At 61.3% G+C, this 14681-nt stretch overlaps 3 protein-coding genes across 3 annotated transcripts in view; 2 read left to right on the top strand and 1 right to left on the bottom strand.

Annotated features, from left to right (window-relative positions):
- Nucleotides 1-647, top strand: part of ENH_00006680 (hypothetical protein, conserved) — a gene marked incomplete at both ends in the record, with an annotated part of 2227 nt that extends 1580 nt beyond the window's left edge. Inside the window, 2 exons of the mRNA XM_013584064.1 lie at nucleotides 239-395; nucleotides 552-647. Coding sequence (XP_013439518.1) covers nucleotides 239-395; nucleotides 552-647 — 253 coding nt within the window. The remainder of the gene's footprint in view (nucleotides 1-238; nucleotides 396-551) is intronic.
- Nucleotides 648-3133: 2486 nt separating this feature from the next.
- Nucleotides 3134-7661, bottom strand: ENH_00006670 (hypothetical protein, conserved; the record flags this gene model as incomplete). The annotated part of the gene is made up of 4 exons (XM_013584063.1): nucleotides 3134-3961; nucleotides 4227-5234; nucleotides 5565-6391; nucleotides 6692-7661. 4 exons carry the CDS (start codon nucleotides 7659-7661, stop codon nucleotides 3134-3136), a joined length of 3633 nt encoding a protein of 1210 aa, XP_013439517.1.
- Nucleotides 7662-7942: 281 nt separating this feature from the next.
- Nucleotides 7943-14681, top strand: part of ENH_00006660 (hypothetical protein, conserved) — a gene marked incomplete at both ends in the record, with an annotated part of 8109 nt that continues 1370 nt past the window's right edge. Inside the window, 6 exons of the mRNA XM_013584062.1 lie at nucleotides 7943-8094; nucleotides 8715-8928; nucleotides 10831-12387; nucleotides 12576-12671; nucleotides 13018-13051; nucleotides 13221-14611. Of these exons, the coding sequence (XP_013439516.1) occupies nucleotides 7943-8094; nucleotides 8715-8928; nucleotides 10831-12387; nucleotides 12576-12671; nucleotides 13018-13051; nucleotides 13221-14611 (3444 nt within the window). The remainder of the gene's footprint in view (nucleotides 8095-8714; nucleotides 8929-10830; nucleotides 12388-12575; nucleotides 12672-13017; nucleotides 13052-13220; nucleotides 14612-14681) is intronic.

Raw genomic sequence — 14681 nt, 5'->3', positions numbered from 1 at the left:
CCCCCCCCCCCCCCCCCCCCCCCCCCCAGCAGCAGCAGCAGCAGCAGCAGCAGCAGCAGCAGCAGCAGCAGCAGCTGGGGCCCGTAATCGCGGACTGCGGGATCGGCCACAGCTTCTCCCCCACCCCCAGCTGCCCCAGCAGCGAAGGCTGCTGCGTCAGCAGGCCTTTAACTCCTTCGCGTTTTGACCATCAGCTGCAGCACGAGTTTTACAACAAGATGTTGGAGTGTATCCGCAGTTCTGAGGATCGCGAGAGGCTCCAGGCTGTGTCTGCTGCTGCTGCCTGTCCGGGGAGTCCCGCTGCTGCTGCTGCTGCTGCTGCTGCTGCGGCGGCGGCGGCCGCCGCGGTCGTCGGGGATGCAGCAGCAGCAGCTGCTGCTGCTGCTGCGGCGGCGGTAAGGAACGCACAACACTCACGGGCAAGTGCCTAGGCTGGGACGCGTGACCAGTGGACCACCGTCCTCGCGCTGCTGCTGCTGCTGCTGCTGCTGCTGCTGCTTCCGCGGCACAGGCAGAGGCGCCCTGAGTTTCTGCTGCTGCATGCTGCGCAGGTCTCCGGTGGCGGCCGCAACGCCCGGAAGCGGCAGCAGCAGCAGCAGCAGCAGCAGCAGCAGCGCGAGCGCGATGACTTCCCCCACCTCCAGTAGCAGCCGCAGCTGCAGCAGCAGCAGCAGCAGCACGAGGGCTTCCCACACTTCCGGTAGCAGCAGCAGCAGCAGGTGACGCGCCGGCCCACTTAGCAGCAGCAGCAGCTGACGCAGCAGCTGGCGTAGCAACTCATTTAGTAGCAGCAGCTGCTGCAGTAGCAGCAGCAGCTGCAGCAGGTGCAGCAGTCGCTTCAAAACAGCAGCTGACGCAGCAGCTGACTTGGCAGCAGAAATCGGTGCAGCGGCTGACGCCGCGGCTCACTTAGCAACCGCAGCAGCAGTAGCAGTAGCAGCAGCAGCAAAAGCAGCAGCAGCAGCAGCAGCAGCAGCAGCAAACAACCAGGTCGCATGCTCGCACAGCTTCAGCTGCAGCATTTGCCTGCAAAGCGCAAGCACAAGAAGAAATGTAAATATGCAGATGAAGAAATGTATTTATTTTCTGAAATTAAATAAATTAAAAAGAAATTAAAAAGAAATTAAAAAGAAAATAAAGAAATAAATGAGACTTGCACAGAAATTCCCCTTAGCGGGGCAGAAGCAACTTGCTGCTGGCACTTCAGCAGCAGCAACTTAGTTGCATTTTTCCGACAAATTGGCAGCAACTGCAGCACAAAGCCTGCAAATGCTTTATTTGAAGCAAAATAATGTTTTATTTTCAAAATAATATTTTATTTGTCCATTTATTTAAATGAATTTGCGAAAATCCCCGAAAATTGGCAGCAATGAAGAAGCAAAACAAGTGCAAATCCAAAGCCACTGCGCTGCTGCTTCTGGCCACTTCTACAGCGTCCTAGGAGCTGCAGCAGCAGCAATCATTAGCTGCTGCTGCTGCTTCTTGCTGCTGCTGGGCTCGCTGCGGCCAGAGACGGCGCAAGCCTCGTCTTAACACGGCGCCTGCTGCTGCTGCTGCTGCTGCTGCTGCAGCTGCTCCTGCTTATGCACCTGTCGCACTAGCTGCTGCTGCTGCTGCTGCGCTTTCTGCAGCTGCTGCTGTTGCCGCTTTTGCTGCTGCAGCTGTCTGATGCTGCTGCAGCACCAGCAGCAACTGAGGGCGTGCGGCTTTTGTCTTCAAGTAGCAGCAAACTGAGTGCAGCAATTGAGTGTCAACAGTAATAGGTCATCCCAGACTTTTCTAGACGATCCCAGACAATCCTAATCGATCCCAGACGATCCCAGACGATCCCAGACGATCCCAGTCGATCCCGGAGGATCCCACGGATTCGTGTCCGAGACACAGCGTGTTCTGATTCCCACTAGCAACGCAGCAGCAGCAGCAGCAGCAGCAGGAGTAGCAGCAGCAGGTGGGGTTGCAGCAGCAGAAGCACCTGCGACTGCAGCAGCAAGAGTAGCAGCTGCAGCAGCAGTGGGAGCAGCAGCAACTAGTAGTGACACCAACAGCAGCGATAGCAGAAAAACCAGCAGCAGCAGCACCAGCAGCAGCAAAAGAGCCAGCAGCAGCAGAAGCAGTAAACCCAGCACTAGCAGCAGGAAAGGTAGAACTAGGAACTGCAGCAGCACCTGCTCGTACAGCAGCAGCCACTCCTGCAGCAGCAGCTACTCCTGCAGCAGCAGCTACTCCAGCAGCAGCTGCTACTGCAGCAGCAGCAGCAGCAGCAGGTGGCGCCGCTTTCTAGCACTCAGGGGGCCCCACAACACACCCCACAGCTGCGGTGTACATACAGTCCAAACCGGCACAACTTCGCAGCGACAAAAATTCAAAAGGCCAAACACAAGTGGGCCCCACAAAGGGCCCCCTGGGGGGGCCCCTTTACGGGGCCCCCTGGGGGGGCCCCTCTACGGGGCCCCCTGGGGGCCCCTTTATGGGGCCCCCTGGGGGCCCCTTTATGGGGCCCCCTGGGGGCCCCCTGTGGAGGCCCTTTTGAGGGACCACAGGGGGCCCCCTGGGGGCCCCTGGGGCCCTCTGAACCCGTTGGGGGCCCCTCAGCCTTCTTCCAGGGGCCCCGCAGGACCCCACAGGAGGCCCTCATGGGGCCCCCTAGGGGCCCCCTGAGGACCTCTTGTGGGGCCCCCAAGGGCCTCAGAGGGTACAGCCCCAGGGGCAACTTCAAACGGGGGCACTGAGGGGCCCCAATACTGTGCATGGGGCCCCCGAAGGCCCCTAAAAGACCCCAAGAAGGGCTTCGGAAGAATCCTAAAAGGGGCCCCAAGGGGCCCCAAGAGGGGCCCCTAGGGGCCCCCGGAGGGGCCCCTAGAGGTCCCAGGAGGGGCCCCTGAAGGGGCCCCAAGAGGGGCCCCAAGAGGCCCCAAGAGGGGCCTCTGAAGAGCCTCTGCAGTGTTTCAAACGGGTATTTTTGGGGCCCCAGAAGGGGCCCCTAAAAGGCCTTCAAGGGGCCCCCAGAGAGGCCCCTAGGGGCCCCTTGAGGGGCCACAAGAGGGGCCCCTGGGAGGCCCTTGGGGGGCCCCCAGAGGGGCCCCCAAGAGGGTACTGGGGCCCTTTTAATTGTGCAATTGCAATTAAATAGCTACTAAATGTGCTTATGGATTTCTTTAAAAATGTCTGCTGTGGTGAAGAGATAGAAAAAGGCCTCAGCGCAGAACTGCAGCGCCAGAATGTCTAAGGAGAAGGTCTCGCCTGCAGCAGCAAGCGCAGTGACGTCTTTGCTGCTGCTGCTGCTGCTGCTGCTGCTGCTGCTGCTTGCCCCCGGGTTGCAGGCAGCTAGCAGCCGAGACATTGCACTTGCTGTTTTGTCGCTGTAAGCAGTGGAGAGAATGTGCTGCGCCGTTTGCTGCAGCAGCCACTCTTGCTGCTGCTCCTCGCTGCAGCCGAGTTCGAGGAACTTGCTTGCAGATCCGCTGCCTTCCGCTGCTGCTGCTGCTGCTGCTGCTGCTGCTGCTGCTGCGCGCTGCTGCTGCTGCTGCTTCTTTGTCTGCTTCTGAACCGTCGTGAAGGAGCTCCAGCGCAGCCCCATGCGGCTGGGGGCGCAAGTGACCCTCCAGGACTCCTCGAGTTCGTGCTGCTGCTGCTGCTGCTGCTGCAGCTGCTGCTGCTGCTGCTGGCGCTGCTGCTGCTGCTGCTGCAGCAGCCGCATCGTTCGAATCACAGCAGGCGAGGCTTTCAACGGAGTCGGGCGAGGATGCACTGCAGCATAGCGCTGCCCCACAACTCTCAAGTCTGCTGCTGGGGGCCCCTCCAGGGGGGCCCCCAGCAGCCCCAGCCACTCCACTGGCGAAAGTGCTGCTGTTGCTGCTCCCACCAACAGAGACACAGCAGCAGCAACCCAGTCCACTGGCAGCAGACACGGCAGCGCAGCCTGCAGCTCTTCCACTGACACCATCCGGCTCAGCAGAAAGTCCTGCAAAAGCAAAGCGGGACACAAACCGCCACCCCAAACCCTAAACCCTAAACCCTAAACCCTAAACCCTAAACCCTGGCGCGAGCCACAGGGGCCCCCGTGGGGGCCCCGGGGGGCCCCTAGGGGGTTTAGTGGGGAGCGCTGGGGCCCCTGAGGGGCCCAGAAGTCACTAACGGACTCAGATGCATTTGCTGCTGCTGCTATGAGTTGCAGCAGCTGACGTGAGCTGCTGCTGCTGCTGCTGCTGCAAAGTGCTGCAGCTTACTTGAGCTAAGTGCCAGCTAGGAACCTTGGTCCTTCGGATGGAAACTCCGTGGAGAGGGTCTGGCTTTGAAGTGCCGTTTTGCTGCTGCTGCTGCTGCTGCTGCTGCTGGCGCTTGCTGGAGCTTCTTTGTCCGCTCACAGACTGCGTTCTGCTGCTGCTGCTGCTGCTGCTGCCGCTGCTATATCGGTTGCTGCTGCTTCTGTTTGGTGCAGATGCCTTGATGTAGACATTTGGCTCCATCTGTCCAGCTTCAAGGAAAAGCGGGGAGTCACAAAGGACCCTTTCAGCAGCAGCAGCAGCAGTAGCAGCAGCAGCAGCAGTGGCAGCAGCGATTGCTGCACTCTGCTTGTCGGTGGCTTGCCCTGCAGCTCGCTGCGCAGCAGCAGTTGCTGCTGCAGAATCTGCTGCAGCAGCAGAGGCACTCGCCGCTGCTGCTGCTGCGTTGGCAGCAGCAGACGCAGCAGTCCTTGTTGCTGCTGTTGCTGCTGTTGCTGCTGCTGCTGCTGCATTGCAGGAAGTTGGCACTTTCAAGTTGGGGAATTCGCTGAAGACGTCGAGGCCAAATATGAGGCAAAGCAGCAGCGCGGCCTGGCAGAGCAGCACGGCCTCCTGGATAGCAGCAGGCGCCTGCTGCTGCTGGTTGCTGCTGCTGCTGCTGCTGCTGCTGCTGCTGCTGCTGCTGCTGCTGCTGCTGCTGCTGCTGCTGCTGCTCTGGTTGCTGCTGCTGCTGCTGCTGCTGCTGCTGCTGCTGCTGCTGCTGCTGCTGCTGCTGCTGCTGCTGCTGCTCTGCTGCTGCTGCTGCTGCTGCTGCTGCTGCTGCTGCTGCTGCTGCTGCTGCTGCTGCTGCTGCTGCTGCTGTTGGCTCTGCTGCTGCTGCTGCTGCTGCTGCTGCTGCTGCTGCTGCTGCTGCTGCTGCTGCTGCTGCTGCTGCTGGGCAGCTTCCGCACAGGAAAGGCCACGTGCTGCAGGGAGACGGGCTGGCGAGGGGAAACGACGAGGGGCACTGCGCTGAAGCCGGAGGGGTAAGCAGCAGCATCTGCTGCTGCTGCTGCAGCATCTGCGTCAGCAGCAGCAGCAGCAGCAGCAGCAGGCCCCGCGAGCAGCTTCTTCAGGCCGTCGACGCGGCCAGCAACAGGGAGTCGATCGTGAGTGACCTGAACCCCCACCATCGCCACAAAGAAAAACCCCAAACCCTAAACCCCAAACCCCAAACCCTAAACCCTAAACCCTAAACCCCAAACCCTAAACCCTAAACCCTAAACCCCACAGCCTCCGCGTCCGTCCGCTCGCGCCGAATCCCAAACCCTAAACCCTAAACCCTAAACCCTAAACCCTCACGGGCCACTCGGGGAGGTTGAAGGGGAGGAACTCGAGGGCCCGAACAAACCCTCTTTTAGTGACTCCCTGCGGCAGCACTTTCTTCGCAGCCAACTTCCCCTTCGGGTGCGCCACTTCATCTGCCAAAGACAAACTCAGCAGCACTTCTTTCTTGTCGCTGCCGTTCAACTCCAAAGGCCACCACCCCAGAGCCTCCATAGCCCGCGCCAGCAGCCCGTGGCTCACGTAGCCCCCAATCGCCCCAGGGGGGCCCCCCGGGGGGCCCCCAGGGGGGCCCCCAAGGGGCCTCGGGGGGCCCCCAGGGGGGCCCCCCTGGGAGCCTCCCTGGGGGCCCCCAGGGGGGCCACCCTGGGGGCCCCCCTGGGGGCCCCCCTGGAAGCGCCCCTGGGGGCCCCCCTGGGAGCGCCCCTGGGGGCCCCCCTGGGAGGCTCCCTGGGGGGCCCCCTGGGGGGCCCCCTGGGGGGCGCCTGGGGGGCCCCCAGGGGGCCCCCAAGGGGTGCTGCGCCCTGCTGGCTGGGATCGGCTATTTGTGGGATCGGCCGATCCCAGGGCTTCGCTGGCTGCTTTCAGCTGCTCAAATGCTGCTGCTAAGTCTAGCGGAGAAGGCAGCAGCCGCTGAACGCACAAACACACATGCTGCTGCTGCTGCTGCTGCTGCTGCTGCTGCTGCTGCTGCTGCTGCTGCGGTGGGGTAACTGCCTCCTGCCCCTCCCCGAAAGCCAAAACAAGCCCCACTACCCTCGCCGCTGCCGCTGCTGCTGCTGCTGCTGCTGCTGCTGCTGCTGCTGCTGCTGCTGCTGCGGACCTCGAGGTGTTCCTTGGTTCTCCTGAGCGCGTTTTGAATTCTTTTTTTTTCTGCTGCTCGCGCTGCGTCCGGCCCCACAGGCACTCCCACTCGGAAGCAAACTTCAAACACTTCTCGCGGCAAAGTCGAACTCAACACTTGCTGCAGCAGCTGCACCTGCACCCGCACGGCCGCGCCGCCGCAGTCCCGCAGGTTCGACTCCTGCGTCAGACACCGCTGCAGCAAAGTCCCCCGAGACACAAAAATGGCCCGCGGGGGCCCCCCGGGGGGCCCCCCGGGGGGCCCCCCCGGGGGCCCCCTGGGGGCTCACAGGGAGCGGGGCTGTCTGGGGAGTCCTGCGGGGCGCGCTTTGTGGGGGCGCCTGTGCTTGCTGCTGCTGCTGCTGCTGCTGCTGCTGCTGCAGCAGAGCTCGCAGATGCAGCAGGGTACTCGAGCTCTATCCAGCCCTCTTGCTTGTTGATGCTGCTGCTGCTGCTGCTGCTGCTGCTCTGGCCTCCTTCTTGCAAAGAGGCAATGTAGCGCAGCAGCTGCTGCTCCCTTTCAGCAACACAGGCAGGGTCAGGTGCAGCACGCATGCAGCGGGGAAGGGGCAGCAGCCGCGTCTCGAAGCCATGGCTGCTGCTCTTGCTGCTGCTGCTGCTGCTGCTGCTGCTGCTGCTGCTGTTGCAGCTTTCGTTGTTGCTGCTGCTGTCTTGCGGACTCGTGCAGCGTTTGCTGTTGGCCGTGCTGCTGCTGTGGCGGGGACTGCTGCAGCTCTTGCTGCTGCTGAGGTAGCGGGGGCTGCTGCAGCTCTTGCTGCTGCTGCCGTAGCGGGGGCTGCTGCAGCTCATGCTGCTACTGTTGCTGTGGCGGGGGCTGACGCAGCTCCTGCTGCTGCTGCTGTTATTGCGGGGGCTGGAGCAGCCTTTGCTGCTGCCGCTGCCGCTGCGGGGGCTGCTGCAGGTCTTGCCGCTGCTGCTGCTGCTGCTGCTGCTGCTGCTGCTGCTGCTGCTGTTGTTGCCGCGGGGACTGCTGCAGAGCCTGCTGCTAACATCGTAGTTGCGCGGACTGCTGCAGGTCCTGCTGCCGGAGTTGCGGGGAGTGCTGCACACTTTGCTGCTGCTGCTGCTCTTGCTGCTGGGGCTGCAGCAGCTGCGGGGGCTGCTGCTGCTGGCGTTGCTTCTGCTGCTGAAGGCTGGAGTCCGGGGCGGAGACACACTGGGGCTTCTGGCACTGAGGGGGCTCAGGCGGGCCCCCTTGGCCTTCAAGGGGGCCCCCTGGTGGGGCCCTGCTGCTGCTTCTGCTGCCTTCATCTTCTAGGCAGCAGCAGCAGCAGCAGCAGCAGCAGCGGCAGGAGCAGCAGCAGCAGCGGCTGCTGCAGCAGGCGCTTCTGGGGCTGCCGGGGGAGGGGCCCCCGTTGTCACTTGTGTGCTGCAGAGAGGCCCCGGGGGCCCCTGAGACAGCTGGGTGGCAGTGCTGCGGCTTTGGGGCCTCCGGGGGCCCCTGCTGCGCTGCTGCGGGCCTTTTGTGTTAAAAAAAGAAAAAGAAAAAAGACAAAAAGACAAGAGTGAGTCTCTACTAAGCAACAGAGCTCATGGGCCAAGTAGAGCTGCTGCTGGAGCAACGCCAGCAGCAGCAGCAGCAGCAGCAGCAGCAGCAGCAGCAGCAGCAGCGGGAGCCGCTGGAGCAGCAGCCCGCCTGCGCAGAGCGCAGCTATACAATGTTGCAGCAGAACAACTCCGTAAAGTAATAACATTTAATGTTCTACAAATAAAGCATTATTAGAAAGTTTATTGCACTATAAATTTAGCTGCTGCAGCAGACTTGGCCGAAGGCTTTTGGCAGGAAGGCCAGGATTGGGGCTAGCTGCGTCACCGCCGCAGCCCGCGAGAACTCCCGCATATTTTTGAGTTCGGAAAAGAAATAAATTTAAACCCTTTCTCCTTCAATTGTCGTTTTTGTTCTTTTGAATCTGTTGGGGTTGAAAATGCTTAATTATTGCGAAGGAAAACTACGCAGGAGCGAGGCGAGGCCGTCTGCTGCTGCCGCCGACGCCTGTCTGGCTAGTTGCTGGGAGTTCTGGGGCGCGCTGACCCTATTTAGCACTAAAAAAAATGCAGAAAATTAATTTTATGTTTTTAATTTTAATTAAAACAAAAAGACAGAAAAAATAGGCCAAGCCAGAGCCGCGCAACACCTGCAGCAGCAGCGGACGCAGCCGCTGCGTCGGCCGCCGCTCCGGCGGAGAGAATGGTTCCGGGATGCTGCAGAGCTTTAAATGCCCTTTTCCTTTAAATTGAAACTGAAATAAATTAATATATTTTAATAATTTATATTTTAACGAACATTTTAACGGACAAGAACAGGCGCAACAAAACAGAAGTGCTGCGAGCGCCGCCGACGCGTGCGGCCGGACCAGACCGGTGCACGGAGCAGCAGCAGCAGCAGCAGCAGCAGCTGCTGCTGCTGCTGCATAAGCTGCTGCTGCACCTCACTTCCTTTATACTTTTGGATAACAAGACAGCGGCCCTAACTCAGGGCGGGGCCCAGCAGCAGCAGCAGCAGCAGCAACTGCTTTTGGTGGGTCGAAAACGCAGCGCAGCAACTGCTCCCGATGTTAACGCGGCTGCTGCTGCCGGTGCTGCTGCTGCCACCGCTGCTGCTGCTGCTGCTGCTGTTGCTGCTGCAACGAGCTCATTGTTGCTGCTGCACTGAGCAACGCTAGGTGCGTGCCCTTACGAAATGCTGCCAAGGACTCAAAAATCAGATAGCAGCAGCAGCAGCAGCAGCAGTAGCAGCAGCAGTAGCAGCAGCAGCAGCACGCCACCCGAATTTTTGCGCTAGCTTAGCCCCTTAGCTGCTGCTGCACCCCTTAGGCTAGCTTCTGTGAGCTGCTGCTGCCTGCTGCATTAAAAGGTCTTGTTTAAAAAAAGCAGCAGCAGCAAGGGGGGCCCCCAGCAGCAGCAGCACCATCTGCTGCAGAACCCCCCAGATTAGGGGCCCCCAGCAAGCAGGGCCCCCCAGGGGCCCCCCAAGGGGGGCCCCCAGAATCAAGATAAAGACACAATTGGAAAAGGGGCAGCAGACAGCGCTGGCAGCAAGTTAGAAGGACTGAACTGCTGCTGCTGCTGCTGCTGCTGCTGCAGCTGCTGCTGCTGCTGCTGCAGCAGCTGCTGCTGCTGCAGCTGCTGCTGCAGCTGCTGGTAATATCGCTAAGAAACGGGGCTCTGGATCTCTCGCTGCGCTTCGCCTCACGGAGGATGGAAGAGCAGCAGCAGCAGCAGCAGCAGCAGCAGCAGACAGGACAAGACATGGAGTTGTGGCTCTGATGTTTGGTACTCATATGGGGCGACTCTGAAAACGAGCAGGAGCAACAGCAGCAGCAGCAGCAGCAACAGCAGAAGCAGCAACAGCAGCAGCAACGGCAGCAGCAGCAGAAGCAGCAGTTGCAGTTGTAGGAGCTTTTACTTCTGCTGCAGCGGCGCACCGTCCTGCAGCAGCTGCAGACAAGCATCTGCTGTTGCTGTTGCTGCAGCTGCTGCTGCTTCCCAAGTGAAGGCGAACGAAATGTCTTCAGTAAATTCCTTTTAAGGCAATTAAGCAGCAGCAAGACTAGCAGCAGCAAAGCAGCAGCAGCAGAACCAGTAGAAACAGCTGCAGCAGGACTAGCAGCAGCAGCAAAAAACGTTAGAGGCGCAAGGACAACAGCTGCAGCAGCGACAGAATTAGAAGCAGCAGGAGCAGCAAACATAAGCTACCGGGAACGCAGAACAAGAGCAGCAGCAGCAGCAGCAGCAGCAAGTGATCTGGCACAACAGCAGCAGCAGCAAGGCACCTTGGTCCCGCCAGGCCTCTGGCTCCGTGCTGCTGCTGCTCTTGTTTGCTGCTGAAGCAGCAGCAAACAAATAAACCTCAATTATAACATAAATGCAACAAGACAAAAGAGAGAAGCTGAGGGAAAAGGTCATTTCGTTGAAGAGACAGCGGCAAGGACCGGGGCCTCATCGGCTGCAGCTGCTGCTGCTGCTGCTGCCGCTGCTGCTGCTGCTGCTGCCGCTGCTGCTGCTGCTGCCGCTGCTAAAGGGTCACAGCGAAATATGTTAAAACTAAATGGCAAGTTCATAACAAGAAGAGGCAGTTTACGCAGCAGGAACAGCAGCAGCAGCCCCTGGCAGCCCGGCGAGGGGGCCGCTGCTGTGGCCGCTGCTGCTGCTGCTGCAGCTGGTTGAAGCTGCTCTTGAGTCCACTGCAGCAGCAGCAGCTGGAGCAGCAATTATAAGTTGTATTTCTTCATCATAGAGAGGCACGAAGCGCAGCAGGCGCTGCTTACCTAGCTGCAAGCCCGCTGGGCCAATCACCGCCGAAGCAAGTCCTAGGGTTTAGGGTTTGAGCCTTAGGGTTTAGGGTTTAGGGCTCGGGCCCTGCTGCGCCCGTTGTCTTAGCCTATTTGACTTTGTGTTTAGGGTTTAGGGTCACTCTCAGCTTTTCCCCCCCGGCTGTTTGCTGCTGGGCTTCGCGGCGCTGCAGCAGCAGCTAACACAACAGCAGCAGAGCTCCCGCAGCAAAAGCAGCAGCAGCACAGCTGCAGCAGCAACCGCAGCCGCTGCTGCTCCTCAGCGCGCCTCTTTAGCTTTCAAGAAAGATACGTGGCGGAGCCTGGGTCTATCCCTAGCAGCAGCAGCAGCAGCAGCAGCAGCAGCAGCAGGCAGCGCCACAGCTGCAGCAGGGCCCATGGGTCACTGGACCCCAGAGGGCCCTGATCCCCCGCAGCAGCAGCCGCCGCAGGATCAGGAGCAGCAGCAGCAGTCTCCACTGCCACAGCAGAAGCAGCAGCTGCTGCTCCGCGAGCAGCAGCAGCTGCTGCACCAGTCGCAGTTGCAGCAGCAGCAGCAGCAGCAGTTCCAGTGGCACCTGTCCGACAGCTCAGGCTGCAGCAGAACTCCCAGCCCCCAGGCCTCCCTCAGCAGCAGCAGCAGCAGCAGCAGCAGCAGCAGCAGCTCTTTTTCAGATGAATCTTTAGGGGGGGCCTCTACCCAGTCCCAGCCAGCAGCAAGGGCCCCCAGGGGCCCCCTGCGCTGCGGGGGCCCCCGGCGGGGGCCCCCCTCAGGGGGCCCCCGGGGCCCCCACGGCCGCCGGGGGCCAGCCGTGAGCAGGTGCAGCAGCAGCAGCTGCAGCAGGAGCTGCAGCAGCAGCAGCAGCAGACACAGACGCCGAGCAGCAGCAGCAAGCCGGCTGGTCTTGCGCAGGGCCCGCCAAATGAAAAGAAAGACAAGGGGGCCCCCTGCTGCTGCTCCGGACCCCAATGACTTCTTTTATTCCACCACCTACCCTCCCGTAGGCGCAGCAGCAGCAGCAGCAGCAGCAGCAGCAGCAAGAACTGCGGCAGCAGCAGCGGAAACAGCAGCAGCAGCAAATTCAGTTGCACACGGCCCTGCAGGGGAAGCAGCGTCCGGCGCCACAAGTGGCTGCCAGGGAGACGCCGGACTCAAGCAGCAGCAGCAGCAGCAGCAGCAGCAGCAGCACATTGCACTTCCGAAGCAGCAGCAGCAGCAGCGCAGCAGCAGCGTTGCTGTGGGAGACACCAGCACGAGGCTGAGCAGCAGCACCAACACAACGGTCCCATCTCTCGCTGAGACACTAGACGCCCCCACAGCAGCAGCAGCAGCAGCAGCAGCAGCAGCAGCAGCAGCAGGTACAGTGACAGACTGGAGCAGCAGAGCCTCTCTAGGCCCCTCGCGCTCCAATACAAGTTCCCAAGGGCTCCGGGGGCCCCCAGCAGCTCCGGACCCACCGGGGGCCCCCCAGGGGCCCCCAGGGGCCCCCCAGGGGCCCCCAGGGGCCCCCCAGGGGCCCCCAGGGGCCCCCCAGGGGCCCCAGGGGGCCCCCCAGGGGCCCCAGGGGGCCCCCCAGGGGCCCCCAGGGGGCCCCCTGGGGCCCCCAGGGGGCCCCCAGGGGCCTCCGGGGGCCCCTGGCCCTTCAACGTTTCGTTTAGATTCTGAAGACAGCAGCAGCGACCGGAAAGAGAGGCGGCGGCGACGAGTAAACCCTAAACCCTAAACCCTAAACCCTACACCCTAAACCCTAAACCCTACACCCTAAACCCTAAACCCCGCGTACGAAACGCTCCAGGATTTTGCAGCTTAACCTGTGCTGTGTCCTTGAAAACCCCCCTGTCGCTGCTGCTGCTGCTGCTGTTGCTGCTGCTGCTGCTGCTGCTGCTGCTGCAGCCTACGGCCTCGGTGGCGCAGCTGCCCACAGGGAGAGTTGCTGCTTTGCGGCAGCGGCTAGAGCGCCGCATAGAGCGGAAGCGGCGGTGGAGGCCCGTAAGCCCTAAACCCTAAACCCTAAACCCTAAACCCTAGCAGCTCCAAGCCCTAAACCCTAGCTAGCTGAAGCCCGAAACCCTAGCTACTTCAAGCCCTAAACCCTTGAAGGCCAAACCCTAAACCCTTGCTGGCTCAAACCCCAAACCCTAGCAATCTCAACCGCGAAACCCCGGCTAGCTCAAACCCTAAACCCTAGCAGCCTCAAACCCTAAACCCTCGTCATCTCAAACCCTAAACCCTCAATGTGGAGCCCTACGGGGCCGCGCCGAAACCTAAAAGGAAACCACAAAGTGAACTGTTTAAAGAAACGCTGCTGCTGCTGCTGCTGCTGCTGCTGCTGCAGGGGAAGCTTCTTGCGGCGTGGGCACGAGACGGCGGTACGCAACAGCAGCAGCAGCAGCAACAGCAGCAGAAAGAGCAGCAGCATCAGTTTTGTAGCTCTGCACTGCCACCACATGAAAGGGTTGTTTATTCGAAATGAGTTTGTGCTGCTGCTGCTGCTGCTGCTGCTGCTGCTGCTGCTGTTGCTGCTGCTGCTGTGCTCAGTGGCCTTATCATCCCGACGCAGCTTCCGCCAGCTTCACAGCAGCCGTTCGCAGCAACGACCGCGAAGCCACGCAGCAGCAGCAGCAGCAACAGCAGCAACAACACAAGCAGCAACAACAGCAGCAGCAACACCAGCAACACCAGCAACACCAGCAACAGCAACAGCAGCAGCAACAGCAGCATCAGCAGCAGCAAGGAGCGCAGCTGATGACAGGAACCCCTCTTCCGCCCCAGTCTATGAAAACGCAGCAGCGTCTGCTGACCCTCAGGCAACAGTAGCCGCAGCAGCAGCAACAGCAGCAATGCCATCAGCAGCAGCAACAGCAGCAGCGCTGCCAGCAGCAGCAGCAGCAACAGCAGCAGCAGCACCTGCTGCAAGCGCTGCTGGAGCGTACTTCGGTAAGGACTTCGCGAGTCGGCTGTATGGCCACCGCACAGTGAGCACTTGTGTGCGCCGCCGCGAGGCAGCAGCAGCAACAGCAGCAGCAGCAACAGCAGCAACAGCAGCAGCAGCAGCAGCAAATGCAGCAGCAGCACTGGGAGGCCGCCACTCACGCGAGAGAAAGTCCCCCACCCAAGTGAGGGGCCCCTCACGGGCCTCAGGAACAGCAGGAAGGCCCCCTCGTGGGGCCCCACTTGCTGCTGCCCCCTGCAGAAGCAGCAGCAGCAGCAAGCCTGCCTTCGTCAGCAATAAGAGTGCCAGCAGCAGCAGCGACTGCAGCAGCAGCAAAAGGCACGAGCAAGCAGGCCCACGCGTTGCCCGCAAAGCCTTCAAGGCGCCTGGAGTGTTGGCACTTGAAAAGGGCTTACCTGCTGTTCCTGCTGCTGCTCCTGCTGCTGCTCCTGCTGCTGTTCCTGCTGCTGTTCCTGCTGCTGCTCCTGCTGTTGCTGCTGCAGCGCCGAGTATTGACTCTGGTGGCGCTGCTGCGCGCCGTGAGGAGGGCCGCAGGGGTAGCCGGAAAGACGCCGGGCAGCAGCAGCAGCAGCAGCAGCGGGAAGAGCGGCAGCAGCAGCAGCAGCGGCAGCCGAAGAAACGGCAGCCGCAGCAGCAGCAGCAACCTGAACAGCGGCAGCAGCAGCAGCAGCAGCAGTTGAAACAGCTGCTGCGGCCGGCCTGCGTGCCGCAGCTAGACCTCAGCAAGCTGCAGCGCGACGAGCAAGATGAGCAGCAGAGCCGCGTGTGTGCTGCGCAGCAGTTCAGCACAACGAGCAGCCGCAGCAGCGGCCGCAGCGTCAACCTGCAGCAGCAGCAGCAGCAGCAGCAGCAGCAGCAGCAGCACGGGGGCGACAGCAGCAACTGCAGCGCAGAACGCCTCTTCGATGGCAGAAGACCTGTTGTGCCTCTTTCTTCCAGAGTTGTCCGCTGCAACCAGGCGCTGTTCACTGCCCGCGTTTGCACTGCTTTGGCCTTGTCGCAGCAGCAGCAGCAGCAGCAGCAGCAGCAGCAGCAGCAGCAGCAGC

This window comes from Eimeria necatrix, genomic scaffold (assembly GCF_000499385.1).
Source record: "Eimeria necatrix Houghton genomic scaffold, Enh_scaff119, whole genome shotgun sequence".
NCBI classification, from domain to species: domain Eukaryota; phylum Apicomplexa; class Conoidasida; order Eucoccidiorida; family Eimeriidae; genus Eimeria; species Eimeria necatrix.
This window is presented reverse-complemented; position numbering and strand designations above follow the sequence as displayed.